This window comes from Sus scrofa, chromosome X (genome assembly GCF_054392235.1).
Source record: "Sus scrofa isolate SSC_HxYL_T2T_F1_AM1 chromosome X, Sscrofa_HxYL_maternal_Yorkshire_Landrace_v2.0, whole genome shotgun sequence".
Lineage (NCBI taxonomy): Eukaryota > Metazoa > Chordata > Mammalia > Artiodactyla > Suidae > Sus > Sus scrofa.
Window position 1 is genome coordinate 32,188,259 of NC_139401.1, and position 21,183 is coordinate 32,209,441.

Genomic DNA, 21,183 nt, shown 5'->3' on the forward strand with positions numbered 1-21,183 from the left:
TCCTTTTTTTTTGCAGAATAGGCAAACTATGTATGGTTCATGGGACAAATCTGGCTTGCCATTCATTTTTGTAAGTAAAGTTTTATAGGAACATAGCCGGACTCATCACGTACATATTGTTTACTGTTGCTTTCTCCCTACAGTAGTAGAATTGAGTACTTGCAGAAGAAAGTACACAGTGCACAAGGCTAGGATAGTGACTGGCTCTTTAGAGAAAAAATTTCTGACTTTATCCCTGCTCTCTGAAGTTGAGAAGGTCTATTTCTCCCAACACATAGGTGGGACCAAAAAGGTGTGGTTTACAGTAGCCATATTGCTTGGCTCTCTTTCAAAAATATGCATTGGCTCTCCACGACTAGATTGCAGTTCTTTAGGTATGGCATTAAGTACCTTTATTTTTTTTCCCCACAATGAACTCAACCTACCTTTTAAATCTCATCCCTTACTTTTCTCTTTCCAATACTGTATACTTCTGCTCTAAGCAAACACAAACACTCACAGCCCTGTGTAAGTGCCACTTGTACACAGACTTGTAGGACAGCCTGTATCTGAATCACGCTTTTCACTAACCTTGAATCCAGTATGTCCCTTTCCTTTAACTGTCTACTCAGATGCTAATGTCTCAGCCAACCATGCTCAATTCTCAAGCAGGAAGTAAGCTTGACTTCCTTTTGACTTTTCTAACATTATATTGGTATTTCTTCATGGTATATTTTAAACTTTTATAATGCAAGCTTCCTGAGGGAAGGACTAAGTATGGTTCTTGGTCATAGCAATTGGAGTGCTATGCACATCATAGCAATCATTAGATATTGTTGAATGAATATGAAAATTAGTGAGAAAACTAATGTTACTGTCACTACATTCTTGAAATACTGTGCCCTAATACTGACTTCAGGAGTGTTCAAAGAACACCTCCACACACTGGGTGGTGCCTTGGACCTTGTGGGAAGCAAGTTAAACTTTAAATACTCTCAGTGTGAAAGCTTGCTGAGTTTAAAGGACTTCAACAAGCTTTTATGTTGTGGGTCTTTTTAAGTTTAAATAACTTCCAGTCAAGGTTCAGAAACTATCTAGCACAATGCTGTAAGCCATTTAAATCTGACGTGTACTCACTGCCCCACTGCCAGTTCTCCAGCATCATGAGTTGTTTCAATCCATCTACTTCTTTTAGTGAGCATCTCTATGAACCTTAGTTAAAACTCAAAGAAAAACATATGTTTTACAAAGCCAGTGTTCTAGTCATCTCAGGATGACTTAACAAAATACTATAAATGAGCGGCTTAAACAACAGAAATTTATTTTCTCACAGTTCTAGAATCCAGAAATTCAAGATCAAAGTGTCAGCATGGTCACCTTCCAGTGAGAGCTCTCTTCCTGGCCTGTACATGATTGCCTTATCATTGTACCCTCACCCAGCAGGGAGAAGAGAAAACAAGCTCTCTGGTACCTCTACTTCTAATGCCACTAATCTCATCATGAAGGCCCCATCCTCAAGATGTCTTCTAAATCTAATTATCTCCCAAAGGCTCCATTTCCAAGTAACATCAAATTGGGGTTAGGGCTTCAAGACATAAATGTTTCAGGGGTTGAACACAATCAATCCATAGGAGCCAGGCATCAGTTTCTTTGCCTGTGGTGGCATGGCATGTATTGATTTATAGAAACATAGGTTTCTGACTAGGAAAGACATAAGAATAAGGACATTCTTAGAAGATGTTAGAATAAGAATATTTCCTACCATAACATATATGTGGTAATGGGAAGATATCTGTACTAAATTAATAATTGGGAACTCAACTTTCTCCTGAGGAGAGGATGCCTATTTTTACCTAAATAATCATTAAGAGAGATGCATATAATAGCATTCCCACAGTGTGAGGGAAAACAAGGAGAGTCATATAAATTCCATTTCGGAGGTGAAGAAATAGATTCTGAGTGAGATTACTGACTTGCTTTAGTCATGCAGTTGATGAGTGAAAGAAGCAAGGCCAGAATCCATTGCTGTGCAGTCATAGGCCCATATGCTCTCTTGGATTCGTTCCCCACATTTCTCTTGTCCTCTCTGTATCAGAGGGATATACATTTCCTGCCGTTGCCCTCTGGCTGTGATTAGAGACAGTGGCAGAGTACTGGAGGATGGAAGGAAGAAAAAACCCAAGTTCCTTCACGTTCCACTTTTACTGGCATTTCCAGAGCAGCTTCATCTCTACAGTTCCCTTGGAGGCCCCTCCTTCCACAGGTCTAAGCACTTACCTGGCTGTCCTGACACTGCTAGTCCCTGTCAGAAGGCCCCAACTCTGGGACTCTGGTACAATTCCACCTGCATTGTTCCTCTAGCTCTTGGGGTATCAACAGCTTCTTGATGATGCTAGTGTTTTGAGTTGCATCACTATCCTCTGTGCTGCACCCTAGTTCATCACTAACAGCTTCACCAATTCCCTATATTATGTTTTCTCTCTCTGAAACACCTAGAAGGGCTTCTGCTTCCCTGACAAGGCTGACAAATACCCATTTGATATCCCATGAATATTTACCTAATACCTATAATGGGTTAATTGCCATGGGTCTAGAGTTGCAAATAAATGGCTCAGGCCCTCAAGGAGTTTACTGGAGATACAAATATGCCAAAACAAAATCATTACAAGAAAATTCTTCATGTGTTTTAATGGAAGTATTAACAGGGCTCTGAAATGCCCAGCAAGCAGATAAGATTCCCAGAAAGAGAAGGTAGTTATTGGGGAAAAGGAATATGGGAGCTGGAAAAAGGAAAGTAAGGAAAAGGGAATCTTCAATAGAGAGAACAGTAGGTACAAAGAAACAGAAGTCTGAGGGAATATAGAGCATTCAGAGATCAGAGGGTGGTTCGTTAACACTGAGCAGAGGGCAATGCTTTTTGAAATGCAGTTTGTGGCCAGCCTGTGAATTATCTGTTAGTAGTCTGTGACAAGAAAAGTCATGAGAGCATAAACGAACTAAGTCATGAAGCATACAATTTCATCTGATTTCTTTTTAATTACAAAATTTTCTTGACAAAGGAAGTAGTGCATTGATTTATATTCTGTCTCCAGCTCTTTTTCTCATTGTGTACGGGTAATAAACACTTTGAGGACTATTTTGAGTAGCATTGACATTAAAAAAAAATGAGTATGGGAAAGGGAGTGATGCTGGAGAGTCAGGCAGCAAAAGATCAGAAGGGAATTTCTATGCCTTGCATTTCAAGAACCACAAGCAGAGGAATGATCCAATTAAAACTGCATTTTAAGATATCCCTCAGGAGGCTGTAAAGAGTATGGATAAGAAGGGTGAGAGTAGAGGCAGAAAAATCAGTTAAGAATTTCATCAAAAAAGGGGGGGTCCCATTGCGGCTTAGCAGGTTAAGAACCTGACTAGTATCCATGAGGATGTGGATTCAAGCCCTGGCCTCGCTCAGTGTGTTAAGGATCTGGTGTTGCTATAAGCTGCAGATAGGTTGCAGATGCGGCTTGGATTTGGAGTTGCTGTGGCTATGGCATAGGCCAGCAGCTGCAGCTCCGATTCAACCCCTAGCCTGGAACTTCCATATGCTGCAGGTGAAGCCCTAAAAGGACAAAAAAAAAAAAAGATTTCATGCAGAAAACTATCAGACTGAACTGGGGGGAAATGCAGCCTGAATGTAAAGGAAGGAATAAACTAAAAAGAATTTAATAGACATACTGGAAGGGATTTAGTGAGGTGGCAGATATCAGAACCACTGTGAATGGCCTCCCAGATTGTGCACTGCCCAAGTCCAGAGGCACTCTTTTTAGAAACTATGATATGAATGACATTTTCTAAAGTTGAGTAGTCCAAACTTCAGGACCTCATTTGCCATTTCTATAAGAGGTCCAGGTGAAAATGCAAAAACATTTGGATGACATATGTCTGAGCATTGAGAAGGAGATTAAGCTAGAGATAATAATTTGAAAATCATCAGATATAGATGACTAATAAAAGCAAGATTATAAATGATATTGCCCTGGAAAAGACAGTGTCATGAGAAGAAAACAAAGCTAAAATTTGAGTCTCTTGGAGACCAACATGAAAGGGATAGGAATAGGAGACTGAAAAGACATAGCTGGAAAGTCAGGAGGAGACAAGAAACAGGAAAAAACAATGTCCCAGAAACTGGGAAAGAGGAAAATTTCAAGAAGGAACTAATCACCTCTGTCAAGTACAGCACAGAGATCAAGAAGAATAAAGTAAAGAGCGACCTTTGGAGCTGACAATTAAGGAGTTCTCTGGCGACCTTGCTGAGAGCAGTTTCAGCGCTTGATGTAGAGTATGAGATAGTGAAAGAAAGAATCAGAAGTAAGCAAATAGTGGTAGTTCAAATCTTCTGATTAAAAATCAACCTTTCTTTGCACTCACCTATGCCTCTTCTTTTAGGTGACTGTGACTACCATTTTCTTTACTCAGCAAACAAACAAAACTGTATGTCATGGTCCTGGGAATATAGCCCTATCTTTCACTTGGTTGGCAACCCTTTGTGCCTTGCATTCTGGAAGAGTACATTATGCTATCACTAGACATCCACAGTTATGTGTAGCATTTTATAGGACCAGTTCCCATTATAGCGCATTTCAACTTGAAACATTTATTGGGCATCCCTCACACAGAAGGCCTCATAACAGGTACGGAGTAAGATATAGATCCTAGCCCTGAGAAGCTTTGAGTCTAGTAGATGAAATAGGCATATGAATAGATTATTTCAACATAACACAATAGAGGTGTCACAAAATGAAACATGATGATACTGTGTAGCATCTTATATAGTATCACTCAGCCTATCCTGGAGTAGATGATTCCTATCATGGGTGCTGCTTTGCAGAATGAGAAACAACAGTTGTGATGTAACTAAGATGATTCTCTAGTGCACTGATTTCTAAAGGTGAGCCCTGAACCTGCAGCAGCAGCATCACCTAGGAACTTGTTAGAAATAAGATGCTCAGGCACCACTCCAGACCTACTGAATCAGAAACTCTGGTGGGGATCAATAATCTGCCTTTTAGCAAGCACTCCAGATGATTCTGATACATGCTAAAATATGAGAACCAGTGTTCTTGGGCAAGGGTTTTCAAATTTTAACCTTTATCAAGAATGACCTGGAGAGCTTGTAGAAGACAGAGTTTTTGATTCAGCAGGTTTGTGGAGTGCTCCCTCAACCTGATCTGCATTTCCAACAAGCTCCCAAATGATAACAGCTGTTTCATGTGCTGCACTATGAGTATCACCACTCTAAGTGTTCTCTGGCCACTTCACAGGACTCTATAATTAACATTCCTATATTCTTTAAAACATATTGATTGACTCATTCTTGATTTGTACGACAAAATAGCTTTAAGAACCTTAAATGAATGGTTATATTTTTGGAACATCTGAAGATGGTATGTAAGGTATCTATTATTTACCAAAAATAATTTATGAAACTTGAGTTTAAGACCAAGGTTATTTGATTCTCATACAGAAAAAGAAGTAGGGCATTGCAGCTATAACTCTGGAATGGAAATTAAGAGACTCAGCACTAGTCCTTGTTTTGCAACCAAAAGCAACTTACTTAACATTCCTGGACCTCAATTAATCTGTAACCATGGACAAGTCTAGAGTCTAGTTTCCTTAGAAAAAAAGAAGCAACATTTTAGTTTTCTGGGCTGTGCCAAGGAGCAAAAAACATTATCACTGAGACCAAAACACCAAATATTTTAAGATCAATTTATCATAGACAAAATTAAAAATTAGCTCTTAGACATATTAATTATCTAGTTATATTCATTGAATAAGCTAAAATGTTTTAGTTTATATCTTCCAGATTATAATTTGGGAATCAAAGTTAAAATAAACATCTAAAACAAAAATAGGTTAGGCATTCATCTCATAAAATTGCAAAAAGAGAGGTGTTATTTAACACTTATCTAACATTCTTCCAATAGTGTGACGTAAATTAACATCATTCAGGCAGTAGGCATAAAAAGAAAGAAAAAAAACACAATTAAGCTGAAGAATAGAAAATAAAAGAATTATGCAGGTATGTAATTGTCTAGGCAATTTCTTCCACTATTTAGTAAGCATGTGGAACAGAGTGAGAAAGCAAGCTTAAGACTGCTTACCCAGGAGAAGATAAAGAGATTTGATGAATTTAGCTATTTCCAACTGCCTCTATACTTTCCGTGAGGTCAAAGATACTCACTTATTAACACTATAGCTGAAAAAATTAACTTTATTGAGATAGCATTTACTTAAATAATTCAACTCAAATTTGCCATTGTTTTTAACTGGCTGATACAAACCTGTAAATGAACACTTTTGTGAAAAGTCTCTTAAATAACTACTACATAATTAGGAAATAATCTCCATGATAATCCCAATTAACTATATAATAGATCTAGTTTTAACCTAGTCTGAGGTCCATACCCTGATAATTACTTATATGAAAAAGAGCATCACTGAATTGCAGGGATAATTTACTGTTAGAAATAACTAACTTGTGACCCCAAATCATCAAGCACTTCTATGTATTTTAGTGTGAGGACAATTTATACAGTAAATATGACAAATGTAGAAACTGTATAATTATTAAGGAATCAACTAAATGCATCTTAGATAATTAAGGAAACTATGGATGTTGTGGTACAAAGCTGAATTCTAAATTCCTTAATAGTTATGAGTAAACAGTGATGTCCTAATGGGTACAATTAGAATTTTAAAGATTATTAGAATGTTCATTTGTTTATTACTAAGAACAATTCCGTGAAAAACTAGATAGAACTCTTAAACACTACTGGAAAGTAAAATCTAAGTTATCACATTGAATTGAACTGTGTTACTCTTTCAATAAATACTTGTTATTTACTGTATGTATGGTACCATATATGGAATCTAAATGAAATATAAAAAATCTGATAATAGCTTTCCTTTGGTGTGGTTGATAATAAGAAAATTTTATGTAAGTGATAGTAAGGCATATAGCAAAAAAGAATTCAATGTAATACTAGCCAATGTGGAAAGATTTGGGGAAGTTAGACAAAATTTGTGGAAGAAAAATATTGAATATCATCAGAAAGGGTTTGTGTTTTATTGTGGAGGCAACTGGATTAGAGGATCTCAAGTCTAGAGGGTCAGCATAAAAGCAACATTTCAAATACAGTAATTTTCAGGCAGATTAATCAGAAAGCCAGGAGCAAGTCTGACCACATGGAGGTATGTGGCTTAGGTTATGGAGTTGGCAGTTAGAAGGATTGGAAAATGACCAAAATGAAGTCCCTTGCCCAGTAATATAATGTAATAATAATAATAGCAATAATAATGATAATAATAGAGAAAGGAAAGGGATAGAAACTGATGGAAATAGAGAAATCAGGTGGTAAATTCAATTTTGAAGAAGATGAGAAGGCAATTTTTTGTTATATTTGTTAAGCTTGACAGGATGCTTATTATGGATTTTTTTATTCACTGGTAGTACATGACCACTATCCCTACCTTTTCCACCAAGCATCACCTTCACTATCATCACCACTTCAATCCCCACCACCACTTCCAATACTACCTCTACTCCACCACATACACCCTATCCAAACAAGAACAAGAGCTATTGCCTTTATTGAATTCTTACTACCTTACAGGCAACTGTATTATATGCTTCTTACTTAATCCTCACAGTCAGTGTTTAATAAAGTGAGGATATTGAATCTGAGGCACAGATAATAGGTAATTTGCCTGGGATCATAAGCTAGTAATTAAAGCAGGCAGATTTCAAACCTGAGTAATTCTGATTCCAAAGTCCATGATTTTTCCAATATTTGCTACTCCTTTAGGCACACAGGCAACGAATTATAATAACTAAAATTTGTGTGTGCAATGTATGAGTAACTAGGAGTGGTTAATTGAAGGCAACAAATGTTTGCATTTTACAAAAATAAAAATTAAAGCAATGGCTGGATGTACAAGTAGAAGTATCCAGATCTTAGCTTTAAAGATATAAAAGTGAAATTTAAGGGAGAGAGTCAGATATGGAGCTATGAGACTTGAGTCACTCATTTAGAGCCAGACCTGAATCAATGAGAAGAAGTAATTCAAAGGAGTCAGAAGGGCAAAAATGTTTGAATTTATGAGACACTACCATAGGAACTAGGCAAAAGGAGGAAAACAAGTCAGGTAAAGAGTGGTAGGAGTAGAACCAGTAATGTGTCAGAGAAGCTGAAAAAAAGATCATTTTTAAAAAATCAGCATCCAATAGATTTTCAAGACTTCAGACTTGACAGTTAAACACTAGCAGTTCTTACCTGGGACTAGAGAAAAACACTAACTACAATGACATTTTTGGTCATGTTTGTATGATGCCTCTGGAACCATTATAATATTTTAACCAAATTCCATTCTGCAGACAATTATCACTAACTGAATGTAATTGCTCCTAAATGTTTGCTCATTGCTGTCTTTGTTCAGTCTAAATTTATCAGTCTAGAGGCTTTTACAGAATGTCTATGTTATTTTACTGTCCAAATCAGGACATATTGAAGAGTAAAAGTTGGTGCTTTATGTAATTATGCTGGGACAAAAGGTATAATGTAAGATGATTCAGGCAAATCAAGACATTAGATCACCTTTGTCATTCATCTACTAGAAAACCTTTTACTACATGATCTAGGTTCCCAAGTCAGGTTACCTCTGCTGAAATCCTGTCTAAGGCACTCTGAAGCTATGTGTGATAGTAATAATAGCCCGTATCTATTTTGTAGGGTTAGTGGGAAGAATAAATGAGCTATGCAGATAAAGCATTTAATCTAGTGCTGAGTACATAATAAAATCATCAATAAGTGTTAGCTTTTATTTAAGTAATATACTCTTTATGTTCCCAATTGGACATCTCATTCCAGGCACTTAAAAAAACTGCTGAGAGCATATGATACAAACAGAAATTAGGAGACAAAATATTTCACCACTAGTCACACTATCTTGAAAACAAACAAACAAAAGTGCTCAGAACACACTTTTTTCCCTAACCAAATACAGTCTCCAAACAGGAGCCAAGAATAAGCTTTTGAAGGAAGAGACTGGTATGAATCAACTTGCTCTGTTAATATCTGTATTAGGAGGGTCCTGAACACATAGAGGGTAAGTCAACTAGGTTTCCATATTGCACTGCTTTGAAAATTATTGGAGAGCTGTTAGGTTGTTGTAAAGGGTCCATAAATCCATGTGTCCACTAGGCATTGTATGTAGACATATATTTAACAAGGCATCAAATTAATAGCCATGCTATAAGGATTAATGAAAAGCAAATTCATTAAGAGATTTACTGATTTATTTTTGCTATCACATTCTTTCTCCATCAATGAATGCTAAAATTTGAACGACTATCATGAGCACAGTTCTTGTAACTTGTTGCCCCAAATAGAATGCCGATATTCAAAGATTTTGAGAACAATTTGTCTGAAACGAGGCTCAGCAAACTTTTGGTATAAGGGGGTAGAGAATAAATAATTTGGGGTTTGTGTGTCATACAATCTCTGTGACAACTACGCAACCCTGCCTTTGTGATGTGAAAGCAACCAAAGATGATGCATATTTGAATGGTTTTGACTTTGTTTTTATAAAACCATATTTGTGGACACTGACCTTTGAATTTCAAATTAATTGCAGGTGCCATGAAATATTTTTACTTTGATTATTTTTCATGCATATGAAAATGTAAAAACAGTTCTTAGCTCACAAGCCATACAAAAACAAGCAGCAGGCTGGATGAGCCTCCAGGCCTCAGTTTGCTGAGCCCCAGACCAGAAGGTTCACTCATCCAAGCAACACCCATGGGGGAGAGAGGCCCTATGGCTGATGGTGGAATCGTGAAAGTGGGTTATAAGTCATGGATTAACAGGGAAGTTTTGGAAGTCCCAAATAATGTATTTAAAAACTTCTCTATGTGTTTCTTTCTTTGCCTGAACATCTGACATGCTCTTTTTAGGCAAGTATTCTTCTCATGCTTCCCTATGCTTGTATACATATATTCTAATGTCAAGTGTTCCATGTGTTCCCAAACGAACACGGCTTAGAAATGTAAGACGGATTTTAATGTTCTTTCTTAATCTTAGAATTATAATAATTGACACGAAAAGGAAATTGTATTTTTTTATGATTTTCATGCTAGCTTTTGCATTTGACATTTTATTCCCATCCTTTTAATATACCTACTGATTTACATAATACCTAACTTATCTACAATGTCTAGTTGAGAATATCCACAAAGAGATCAGTTAAAAAATATAACACCTCCAAGATATCAAAGAACAGGAAATCTGTTCTGTAATTACTCCTGATTTAGGATGTGCAGATTGAAACATCGTGTTCTCGTAAACTAACAGAATGGATCTTCTCTATTATAGGTGTACTTCTCTTCATGAAAATGTCCTTTTCATTACTGGAAAAAGGCATTTAATGCAAAAGTAGGCACTGAGCAAGCAGGTTCTTGATAATTAAAAAATAATGTGTCCATGGCAGTTCATCACTTGTGGTTTTTTTCTTTCAAACTAGAAAATAGTATTAAGCATTCAGTTTTTATTGGGAAAGAGATTTCTTGGGAAAATTTCAAAACTTACTTCATAATTTTTCTCACTAACTGACCTGACATTATAGGCACCCGAGGCTTTTGGAAATACTGTTTAAGTAAAAACACTGCCATCAAAGCAGCTGTAAATGTGTTTTCCTGCTTAACAATTATGCTTATCTTGAAGATAAAGACAGGAGTAAAAGCCTCTCACCTTTTCCTAATTTCAGAATCCACAATAATCTGCCTCTTCTTTTGAGGAGGTGGTGGTGGAAGTTCCTCTTGGGCATGCTTTACCAGAATTTGTTCCCTTGTGGTCACCATGGTTACCGTTTCCATTACAGTTGTCTGTGTTAGTGATGGCTGAGTGGTGGTGACAGCCTGTGAAATCTGCAAGAAGTATTGAAACAGAGGTCACACGTTGCTTGAAAGACTTCAGTAAAGACTGCTCAGAGTGGTGAAGGAAAATAATGAGAAACTGTTCCCGCTTGCTGGTAAATTGACCTTCAGATCAAAATAGCACCATATTGAACCCAAATCAAGTTGTTTTATCTGACTTAAGTTGTGTTGACTGAAATCACAAAGGAAAGTAATCTCAAAACCAGAAATAAATTTAGTGCCTCTTCAATATGGTCAACTATGGGAAATAAAGGGGGCAAAGGAGCAAAACTTAGGGTATCATTCTGACATTTAATTAGACATGCTGTTTAAAAGTGATTACAATACTAACATAGATTTTCCTAAGGTATCCCAGCACCAATTCCATTACCTGGCACATTATACATGATTATTAAATAATTTGTTGAATGGATCTTTGATTATCATATATGGTGACTATTTATAGTCTACAATTTTTATATAAAATGCTTTGAATTGTGCAATATAAAACTTTTAATCAAATAAGGGGAATATCCTTTGAAATTTTCGTAAAAGTGTTAACATAAAGTGCCTATTAGTGCAGAAATACATTTAAACTGAATGTTACTCAAATGCTAGAAATCACATCACTCTTGTTTGATTTAAATTAGTGAATATGTTAAAATTTTTGAGCATTCAGAGTTAGCATTCGATTCTTCTTAGTTTAGAATCACATTAACTTTGTGTTTAGACTTAAAGAGGATTTTTTTAGATATAAATCATTAGTCTTTGGGATAATATGATTTGTGACCCAAGTTACGAGGGAACATTGTTCTCAGTACATAGGCATGAACAGACTAGATTAAGTCACAAAAAAAAAAAAAAAAACCACCCTCCTGCCTTTACCACCAATTCTGTCTCACAGTCCTCCTGCCATTAGGACTAAAAAGTTAACTTTGTGATGTTCATGACTACTTTTCTAGTAATCCAAATTTTTCAGAAAATTGGTCATGTGCTAAATTTCCCCATGGTTTTTAGTTACTGACTGTAAACATTTAATTATGTGTTAGAATCATTACAAATATAGACAAGAAGTAATTATGGAAGTCATTGTGTATAACCTCCTTCTTAATACAGGATTCACTCCTCCCAGGAGCAGACAACTTCTTCCTAAGTATGGCAACAAATTTTCCCATTGGCAGAAATCTTTATACCCAATGGAAGTCTGTATTATTATGACTTCATTTATTTAAAATTTGTTTTGAGCCCTGAACCAACACAGAGTAAGGTGTTTTGTTTCTACCTGACAGTCTTAATGGTTTGAAGCTTGATAATCATAATGGATAAATCTTACTTCCTGGTTTTATAATACCAGGTGTTTGCTAGAACTAGATTTAATCTGACTGATGCTCCAAAACCTCTATTTCCTGGCTTTGGACACCATATTCAATTAAAGCAATCTAAAATTACATAAGTTATTTAGCAGCTGAACCACAGTGTTTCAATTAAATTCTAACATCTATTCAATATGTATCATTATATGACATCCAGAAACGAATACAATGGAACCTCTGTTTTTAGGGATCTCATAGTATAGTAGTGAAGGTGACAACCATACAAATAATTGTGAGACAAGATGAGTTCCATATGAAAAATACAAACATGCAAAATAAAGATATACACTGAACACATAGTTATCAAAGAAGTTTCTTTTCAAATGTTAAAAAACCAAATTGGCCTCAGTCAGAATCTTACCATTTAAATTTATTTTGATGCTATAGGCTGCATATAATATTTAACCCTGTTCAAAGGATTGTTTAACAGTAAAATGTTAGAAATAGTCTAATGTCAATAGGTGATGGCTTAAATAAATGATAGTACATGTTTCAAATATCTTTGATGTCACTGGAAAATGTTTACATTATAGTACTGAGTAAACAAGGCAAGATATAAACTGGTAGTTATTTTTTGGCAGAGAAAGAACAAACAGTTTCTATTGGGAGTATTTATTTCTGTATTATTTCTATTCTCCAACTTTCCACAATAAAACATTTTCTGCAAAATGTTGCTATCTTTTAAGGAGAGAAATTTTTCAAAGCCTTTTTTTTTTCGAATTGTTCTTTTAAGTCTATCATCACGAAGTATCTTTGGAATTATATCATCCACATACATTAAAGACACCTGAAAATCTGATAAGAACGACTTAATGCTGTAATAAAAATATTGAATAGGGCAGGGCCAAAATTAGAATATAATGTAATATGAGCTATATTTAACAAACTTTTGAATCTACATAACTAAACTCTTACCCAGTCTTTCTCCATTTTGATATGAATATATTGGAAATAACTTTCAAATGTCTTCATGAAATAAAATATATTTGTTTTTAATACGATTCCCTTGATCTGTGAGTTAACTAGCCAGGAAAAATGAAAAAGAATTAGTTTATAATTATTTGTCTTTAGGTTTGAAAGCTAGTTCTTCTTAGATTGATTAAAAGTGAAGGTCTCTGAGTCAAGCCATAGAACAGCAGGTCTATGGTTCAAATCCTGTAACGTTTGATATAGGTCAGTTACTCCCTCAGAGCTTTGACTTCTTTTCCTCATATGTAAAATAGCAATGATAATACATTTCTCACAAGGGCATTGCAAACTAGGCCTGCTTCATGGGCGTGCAACTTATACAGTCACTCATGTCCCCTCACTCAAAAGGACTTCATACTTGATTTCATGCTCTGCCATCACCCTCTTGAAATTCTTAATAATTTTTGGATAAGAATCCCTGCATATTCATTCTGTACTGAGTCCCACAAAATATGTAGCCTGTCCTGGCTGCAAGAATTAAATTATGTAATGTTTGAACATAATAAGTGTTCTGTTGAAACATATTAGTAATAACCACTAAAACATTCAGAGAAAATTCAGCAATTTTTCTACACTGAACTGTCTTACTCAAAGATTATATATGTTAATTTCCAAACCTTACATTTTTCCCATTTTTAGAAAATGAGGAAGAGCATTTGTCCAGTATCTTGATAGTTCTAGATTGGACATCTTCTTGTAGTAAAGTTGTGTAATCTAGGTAGGTCTAGAAAAACCATACTATTCTCAATCAAAGCCTTTCTATTTCCTCTTCCATTTGATTAAAAATGCACATTTTGGAAAGGAACTACATGTATATTTAAGCATATTTAAAGAATATAAAAGGGTCTAAATGAAAGGAAACCTTTTTCACCTTTTCCACCATTGTGTCCAGTTTCTCATGGGTATTTGCCACCTGTTCTTACATTTTAATTTACTTTGTGCTAGTATTTTTCTTTCATTTTGGCCAATATTCTTAATTGCACCTTTTAATTTTCCACATAATTATTTAAATAATCTTGCCTTTGTAAGTTCTTGAAGTTAGAGATTTCTATTTCTAGCATTGTAAGACACTCTACTGTTTCAATATTTTTAAAAACTTACTAAAAGAGATTCAACTTATAAAAAATCGGTTACCTAATTTATTATCTTTATTATTATTAAAATACTTATAATAATAGCTACCTGTTATGGAGCTTTTTGCTTGTGCCCAGCATTATGCTAGGTGTTTTTATTTAAAATACTCAAAATAGGGGAGTTCCTGTCATGGCTCAGCAATAACAAAACCTGACTAGTATCCATGAAGACACATGTTTGACTCCTGGCCTCATTTTGTGCATTAAAGATCTGGTGTTGCCGTGAACTGTGGTGTAGGTTGTAGATGTGGCTCGGATCTGGCATTGTTGTGGCTGTGGCACAGGCTGGCAGCTGCAGCTCTGATTCAACCCCTAGACCTGGAATTTCCATATGCCGTGGGTAAAGCCCTAAAAAGACACACACACACACACACACACACACACACACACACACACACACACAAAGACCCCACATTGCCACAAGCTGGGGTATAGGTAGCACATGTGGCTCAGATCCGGTGTTGCCACGGCTGTGGTGTATGCCACAGCTGCAGCTCCTATTCACCTCCTGGCCTGGGAACTTCCACATGCCACAGGTGTGGCCATAAAAAGAAAAAAATTAAGTATTCAAAACAGTATGACGGGTAGTTGTCATTACCTCACAATGACCCTAAAATAAGTGCTAATCTTATTCCCATTTTATAGATGAGAGGTAAACAATTCAGGTAGATTCAACTTTAAGTTGCAAAGCAGAGCTATAAATCCAAAGCTGCTTGTACCTTGACCAAACTCTTAATAGCTGTTTACTTGCTGCTACACCTGTTCAGATTTCTGAACGGAGACTTTCCTTTAAGTGGTATAACTGGGTAAGTATGTGTTTGTATACCCACACATCCATAAAGTCAGAAGAAGAATGAAGATAGACACAATGGCAAATGACAATCTTTTAATGCCCTTTAGTTCTTGATAAACTGTAATTAAATCTATGCAAAATCAAACACATGGAAAACACCTGAATTTTTAAAAAGTACAAGGTTGACAAGTATGGATCAAAGTTTTTTTTGTTTTTTTTTTTGTCTTTTCTAGGACTGTTCCTGCGGCATATGGAGGTGCCCAAGCTAGGGGTCTAATTGCAGCTGTGGCCACCGGCCCACTCCAGAGCCACAGCAACTCCAGCCAAGCCACATCTGTGACCTACACCACAGCTCACGGCAACACCAGATCCTTAACCCACTGAGCAAGGCCAGGGATCGAACCCACAACCTCATGGTTCCTAGTTGGTTTCATTAACTACTGAGCCACGATGGGAACTCCAATCAAAGTTTTTTCATTGTGTTGTTTATACATATATAAGTTTACAGTGATAACTGATTTTTTCTTTTTTCTTTTTTTTTTTTTTTTTTTTTTTTTTTTTAGGACTGCACCTGCAGCATATGTACGTTCCCAGGCTAAGGGCTGAATCCAAGCTGCTGCTGTGGGCCTACACCACAGCCACAGCAATGCCAGATCTGAGCCATGTCTGTGAGTTACACCACAGCTCACAGCAACACAGGATCCTTAACCCACTGAGCAGGTCTAGGCACTGAATCTGCGTCCTCATGGATACTAGTTGGGTTTGTTACCGCTGAGCCACAATGGAAACTACTGATCACTGATTTTTAATGGGTATGAAGTGATTGCAGTTCTATAGTTTAAAACATACTGCATAATCACAGGGACAGATTTAGCTGCTAATTGGTAGCCAGGCTTCAAACTATCTGCAGAGGCATGGTAGCACAAGGCACAAATACTTGATGACAGTGTGAGGATTTACAATTCTAAGCAGCAGAAAGGATTTATGTGCTGAACCCTATGAGAAACCTGGGGTAAAAGTTCAGGGGCTCACGAAGGAAGCTGGGTTATTAATCAAAAGGCTATAAAATGCTCTATTTCATGAACAAATGCAGAGGAATTACCATACCTAGGTGGAGCATACAAGGAGTACTCTAGCTCATGAGAGTAGCTTGGTAACTAAATTTTAATGTCAATTCCTGGCCTGTTTTGATACTGATAATTAGGCGACATAACTTGAATAGATACTGACATTAGGATCACAGGCATAATTAAAGTCAATACTCAGAAGATATCATAAAAGAAGTTATTCTATTTGAAATAAAATATTATGTAATTAAGAAGATTTATTCTGTGAAACTCTTTAATTTTATGTATTTTGTCTCTCACTTCAAATCCTCTTTTGTACAAACTGTCAGGAAGAAAGAGATACATGTTGGTTTCAGGATATATATTAAACACAGAATTTGAACAACTGTGTGAATTAACTGCATCTGCAAAAAATTCAACAAGTGATGACATTTATTTTTCCTGACCTGCCTGACCATCCTCTACACACACCAGCTGACATGAACTAATGGAACACCTTTTTTTTTTGCTTTTTAGGGCTGCACCTGAGGCATATGGAGGCTCCCAAGCTAGGGGTTGAATCGGAGCTACAGCTGCCGGCCTACACCAGAGTCACAGCAACGCCAGATCCCAACCACGTCTGTGACCTACACCATAGCTCACGCAATGCCAGATCCTTAACCCACTGAGCAAAGCCAGGGATCAAACCTGAAACTTCATGGTTCATAGTCGTGATCTGTTTCTACTGCACCACAATGGGAACTGCATTTTTTTTTAATTTATTTTTTATTAGGGTATAGTTGATTTACAGTGTTGAGTCAATTTCGGCTATACAGCATAGTGACCCAGTCATACATATATGTACATTCTTTTTCTCATATTACCTAGGGATGCAGATTAAGAAAGCAAACAGAAAAAAAAAAAAAACTTGTATTTTTGATGATGTGTTACTTCATTTCTTGTCAGTAGGCAATAAATTTATCATAGAGATGCTGAGTATTTTTTATCTTCATGGTATTTTAATTACATACTCATGATTAGTGAAATGTAACCATTTCAGAAGTCAGTCTTTGAATAGGAAGAAAATTTATTTTCATTATCATCTTCCAGCTGATTCTGAGATTTATATAGTGGAGATAGAATTTCTTCACTAATTACTTCAGAGTTTCTTATAAAATTTCAAGCAAAGATAAATGCACCATAAACATTTAAAACTGGAAGAACACTACAGAGATTTTCCTAGACCAAAATTTTCATTTTATAAATAAGGCATGAGAGGTTCCAACAGTTAATTCAGCTCTAGTCTCTTATATCTTCAGTGCCTATAACATTTTATGCTGTTGTAGATAAATGAATTTACAACATTAAACCAATTGCACTGATGCACACAAGGCCCATTCTCAAACATCTACCTTAGTTGAAGGTAGCAAAAGGATACAGTTAATTCCCAAGGTTATTTGAGTTATAACTTTGAAATTTTCTAATAAAACCTTTAACCTAAGCAATTAACCAAAAGATGCTTTAAATTCAACATGATTAGTCCATGAATTAAATAAGATAAAAACCTAAAAGAAGTGAGGAAATTTTATTTTATTTCTAGTTTTATAAAACCATTATTTTTTTTTTAATGGGCAACAAGCTGATTAGACTTGGAGAGATTTCAGGAACCACTGAAAAGAGCTGTCAACTGAAAAGCCTTAGAGTATTTTTAATTAAAATCATTGGCAAAAACATGAAAAGCAAACCAATTGTAACTACATTTCATGTATCAATAATAATGCTTTGAGAATGGGTACAGTTAAAACGTGCATGTAAAATATTTTATGGAGAGTGAAAATAGAGATCTCTAAAACATAAGAATGAACTCAGAAAAGAAAGGCAAATACAGAAATTTTCATCTTAATGCTTTTTGCATCTCTCTATTTGCATTTCTGCTATTATGAAGAACACTAGCTTATAATTTTCAACCATGTTTTACATTATACACATGTCTGGCAAGACTTTTCCAACTCTCAGCAGGACATAAATAATGTAGAACAGATATATTCATGCATAATAATCACTTTCTCAATTTGGGAATCCATGAGTACAGACAGAGATATACACAGCATAAATATGTACTCTCATGTTCAGGGCAGGGGAATTCTGAATATACTAATTTTATCTGTAAGATATTTGTGCTCATGTTTCAGAACATTATAAAAATGGCCATTAGGAGTATAACAAAATATTGATGAAATGGGAATAAAATCTATGAACTTATATGAGATACAGAATGTTCCTTATTTCTGGCAAAGGTAATTTACTCTGTTAAAAAAATCAGAAGACTACAGAACTTCTACACTTATCTAGATAGATATATTCTTACATCCAAACACCTGGTGCTAAGTACACCATAAATTACTAGAATAAATTATAAAGCAAATGAATAATATCCCCTTTCCACAGTATATTATGATTTCAGTTAAATGGGGGAAAGTGATATTTCAAATCCTTTAAATTACTTTAAATTTAAAATATTAATTATAATGAATTTCTGACTTTGTATTCCTGACTTATAATCAAAATATAAATATGTCCATCAGGGTTACGGTATTTAGAAAAAAACTGTGTAAATTTCAATAGGCACATTTATAAAAAAAAATCTGGAGGAAACATAGGGTCATTTAAGTATTTAAATAAGTCAATTCAGGTTGTATTTCATTTGTTATCTTTCCTCATTTTAAGCATCCACTTAGCAAGGGTTATTATGGTTTTTAACTTTTGGAAAGAGAAAGTATTCCTATTTTCTTAGTTTGCCTTCTCATCAACTTAAGCATCCTCAGCTCCTGTCTAGGTATTTATTCATGCCAAACTTGACTTTGAAAGGCAAGAAAGCAGCCCTCACAGTTGATTTTTTTCATGTTTTGATCTCTTGCCATGGTACTGTTTTATAAGGTCAAAATCCCTCAAAGCCTTGACCTGAATAGCAGTCAAAATTTCAGGCACACGATGTTCTTTGTATGAGCTCAATTAGATACCTTGTCATCTCAGTCACAATTCCTATATACTACCGGATTTTAACCATTACAGAACTTTGCTCATTCTTTATACCAATTATTTAAAAGTATTTTTAAAAGTCTCTTGTGTCATTAATGGGACTATTCTCCACCCCCCACCCCCCCACCCCCCAGCAACAAACATGCTAGAAAATGTGCAAACAAGTGAGCTTTGTTCTTCAAAGTCACAACCTTATCCTCAACATTCTTGGAATTCTTATGTAATTTTGATCAAGTTTGATCTGATACTAAGAAAGAAAACCAGTGTTTTTTTTCTTAGTCATAAGATACTATTTCTTTATTCACTCTGTCTCCTATCAGTACTGCTTTCTCTGAGTAGCTTCCTTTGTATCTTCTTCAGAGCCCCCTCACCCCCCCCACCCCCCGCCCCCAACGATTTGAATTGGGCCTATTATAGTGCATTTTGGGGAAAACCAGATGAGTGAAAACTGAGACATGAGTTTAAGAAAGGCTCAAGCTTAGTGTCCTAGGAAGCAACTTGCTAATATAAAGTCCATTTATCTGCTTCTGGTCTGGTACATGAGAGTATAACTATTTAAAAATAAAATTTTTTTAAAAATCATAGTAAACTATAATAAATCCTCCAGACTCACTAAACAGTATGCCTTGCATATCCAGAAAAAAATTTGGGAGTTCCCATCGTGGTGCAGTGGAAACAAATCCCACTAAGAACCATGAAGTTGAGGGTTCCATCCCTGGCCTTGCTTAGTAGGTTAAGGATCCAGTGTTGCAATGAGCTGTGGTGTAGGTCACAGGTAGGTCTCAGATCTGGCATTGCTGTCGCTCTGGTGTAGGCCAGCAGTAACAGCTCTGATTAGACCCCTAACCTGGGAACTTCCATATGCCACAGGTGCAGCCTTAAAAGGACAAAAGACAAAAAAAAAAATTTCTCAAAATGCTTTCATGTCTATGACTTCATTTTATCCTCATTGCATCCTAGTGAGCAAGTAGAGAGATACATACTGCAATATATGTTGGGCATAATTTTATAAAGAATTATACAAACTAAACCTAGTACCGTTTTATCATAGATTTTGGAAAGTTCAAAGATAGGAGGAGAAGTAATTTGTCATAGGTGGCAGTCTCATAATTCTTAAGCTATTAAAAATAAGACAAATCAATCATACTTCAATAATTAAAAAATAAATACGTAAGGCATCTAGGATTTTATTTTTGCTGTTTTTCTTTTCTTTTTACCAACTAGGATAATCAAATCAGTAAGATTTTGATAAGATGCATAGAAATAGCATTCCACAGAATGAGCATATTTAAGTACTACATTGCTGGGTCTCCATTCTCCCCATTTCAGGCAGCACTGAGGAATGTAACCCAGCAGGGCCCTGTGAGGCTCCTGGGTACACAAGCCGTTCTGTGTCCTCCATTTCTTATTTTTAGGGAAGAAGCTTCAGCCTCCATGACCTTCCCTGAGGCAGCAGCTCCTCAGGGAAGGGAGGGGGTGCAGAGACCAGGGAGAAGCAGTCAAGAGACAATAGTGCAGCCTTAAGGCAGGGTCCTGGTTCCTCCTCATGGAATATACATAACAATATCTTTGAGCTTTTCTGCAGAACTAAAACCCCCCAAAAATGGAAGAACTACTTGATGAAGAAGGAGGACTGTCAGAACCAGTTCTGCAGTTACTAAAGACCAGCTTTGAGAAACAATGCAAGCTTGCCTCTACCCTGATCCTTATGGCTCTATCTTCCATCCCCCAAACTATAAAATCACCTCTTAATTTCTCCTCAGGGGGGCACAGTCTTTAAAGCATTAGTCTTTCTGAGATCTCTTTGCCTGGCAAAGCACTAGAGCTATCTTTTTCTCCTTCACTCAAAACTCTGTCTCTGCTTTTCTATTCAGCAACAGCAGACAGAGGCCGAGTT

At 36.0% G+C, this 21,183-nt stretch overlaps 1 protein-coding gene across 25 annotated transcripts in view; it reads right to left on the reverse strand.

Moving 5' to 3' along the window:
* Positions 1-21,183, reverse strand: part of DMD (dystrophin) — a 2,611,869-nt gene that overhangs the window by 1,500,402 nt on the left and 1,090,284 nt on the right. For all 25 annotated transcript variants that reach the window (XM_021079543.2, XM_085006422.1, XM_085006420.1 and 22 more), the window contains 1 exon segment: positions 10,770-10,945. In XM_021079543.2, the coding sequence (XP_020935202.1) occupies positions 10,770-10,945 (176 nt within the window).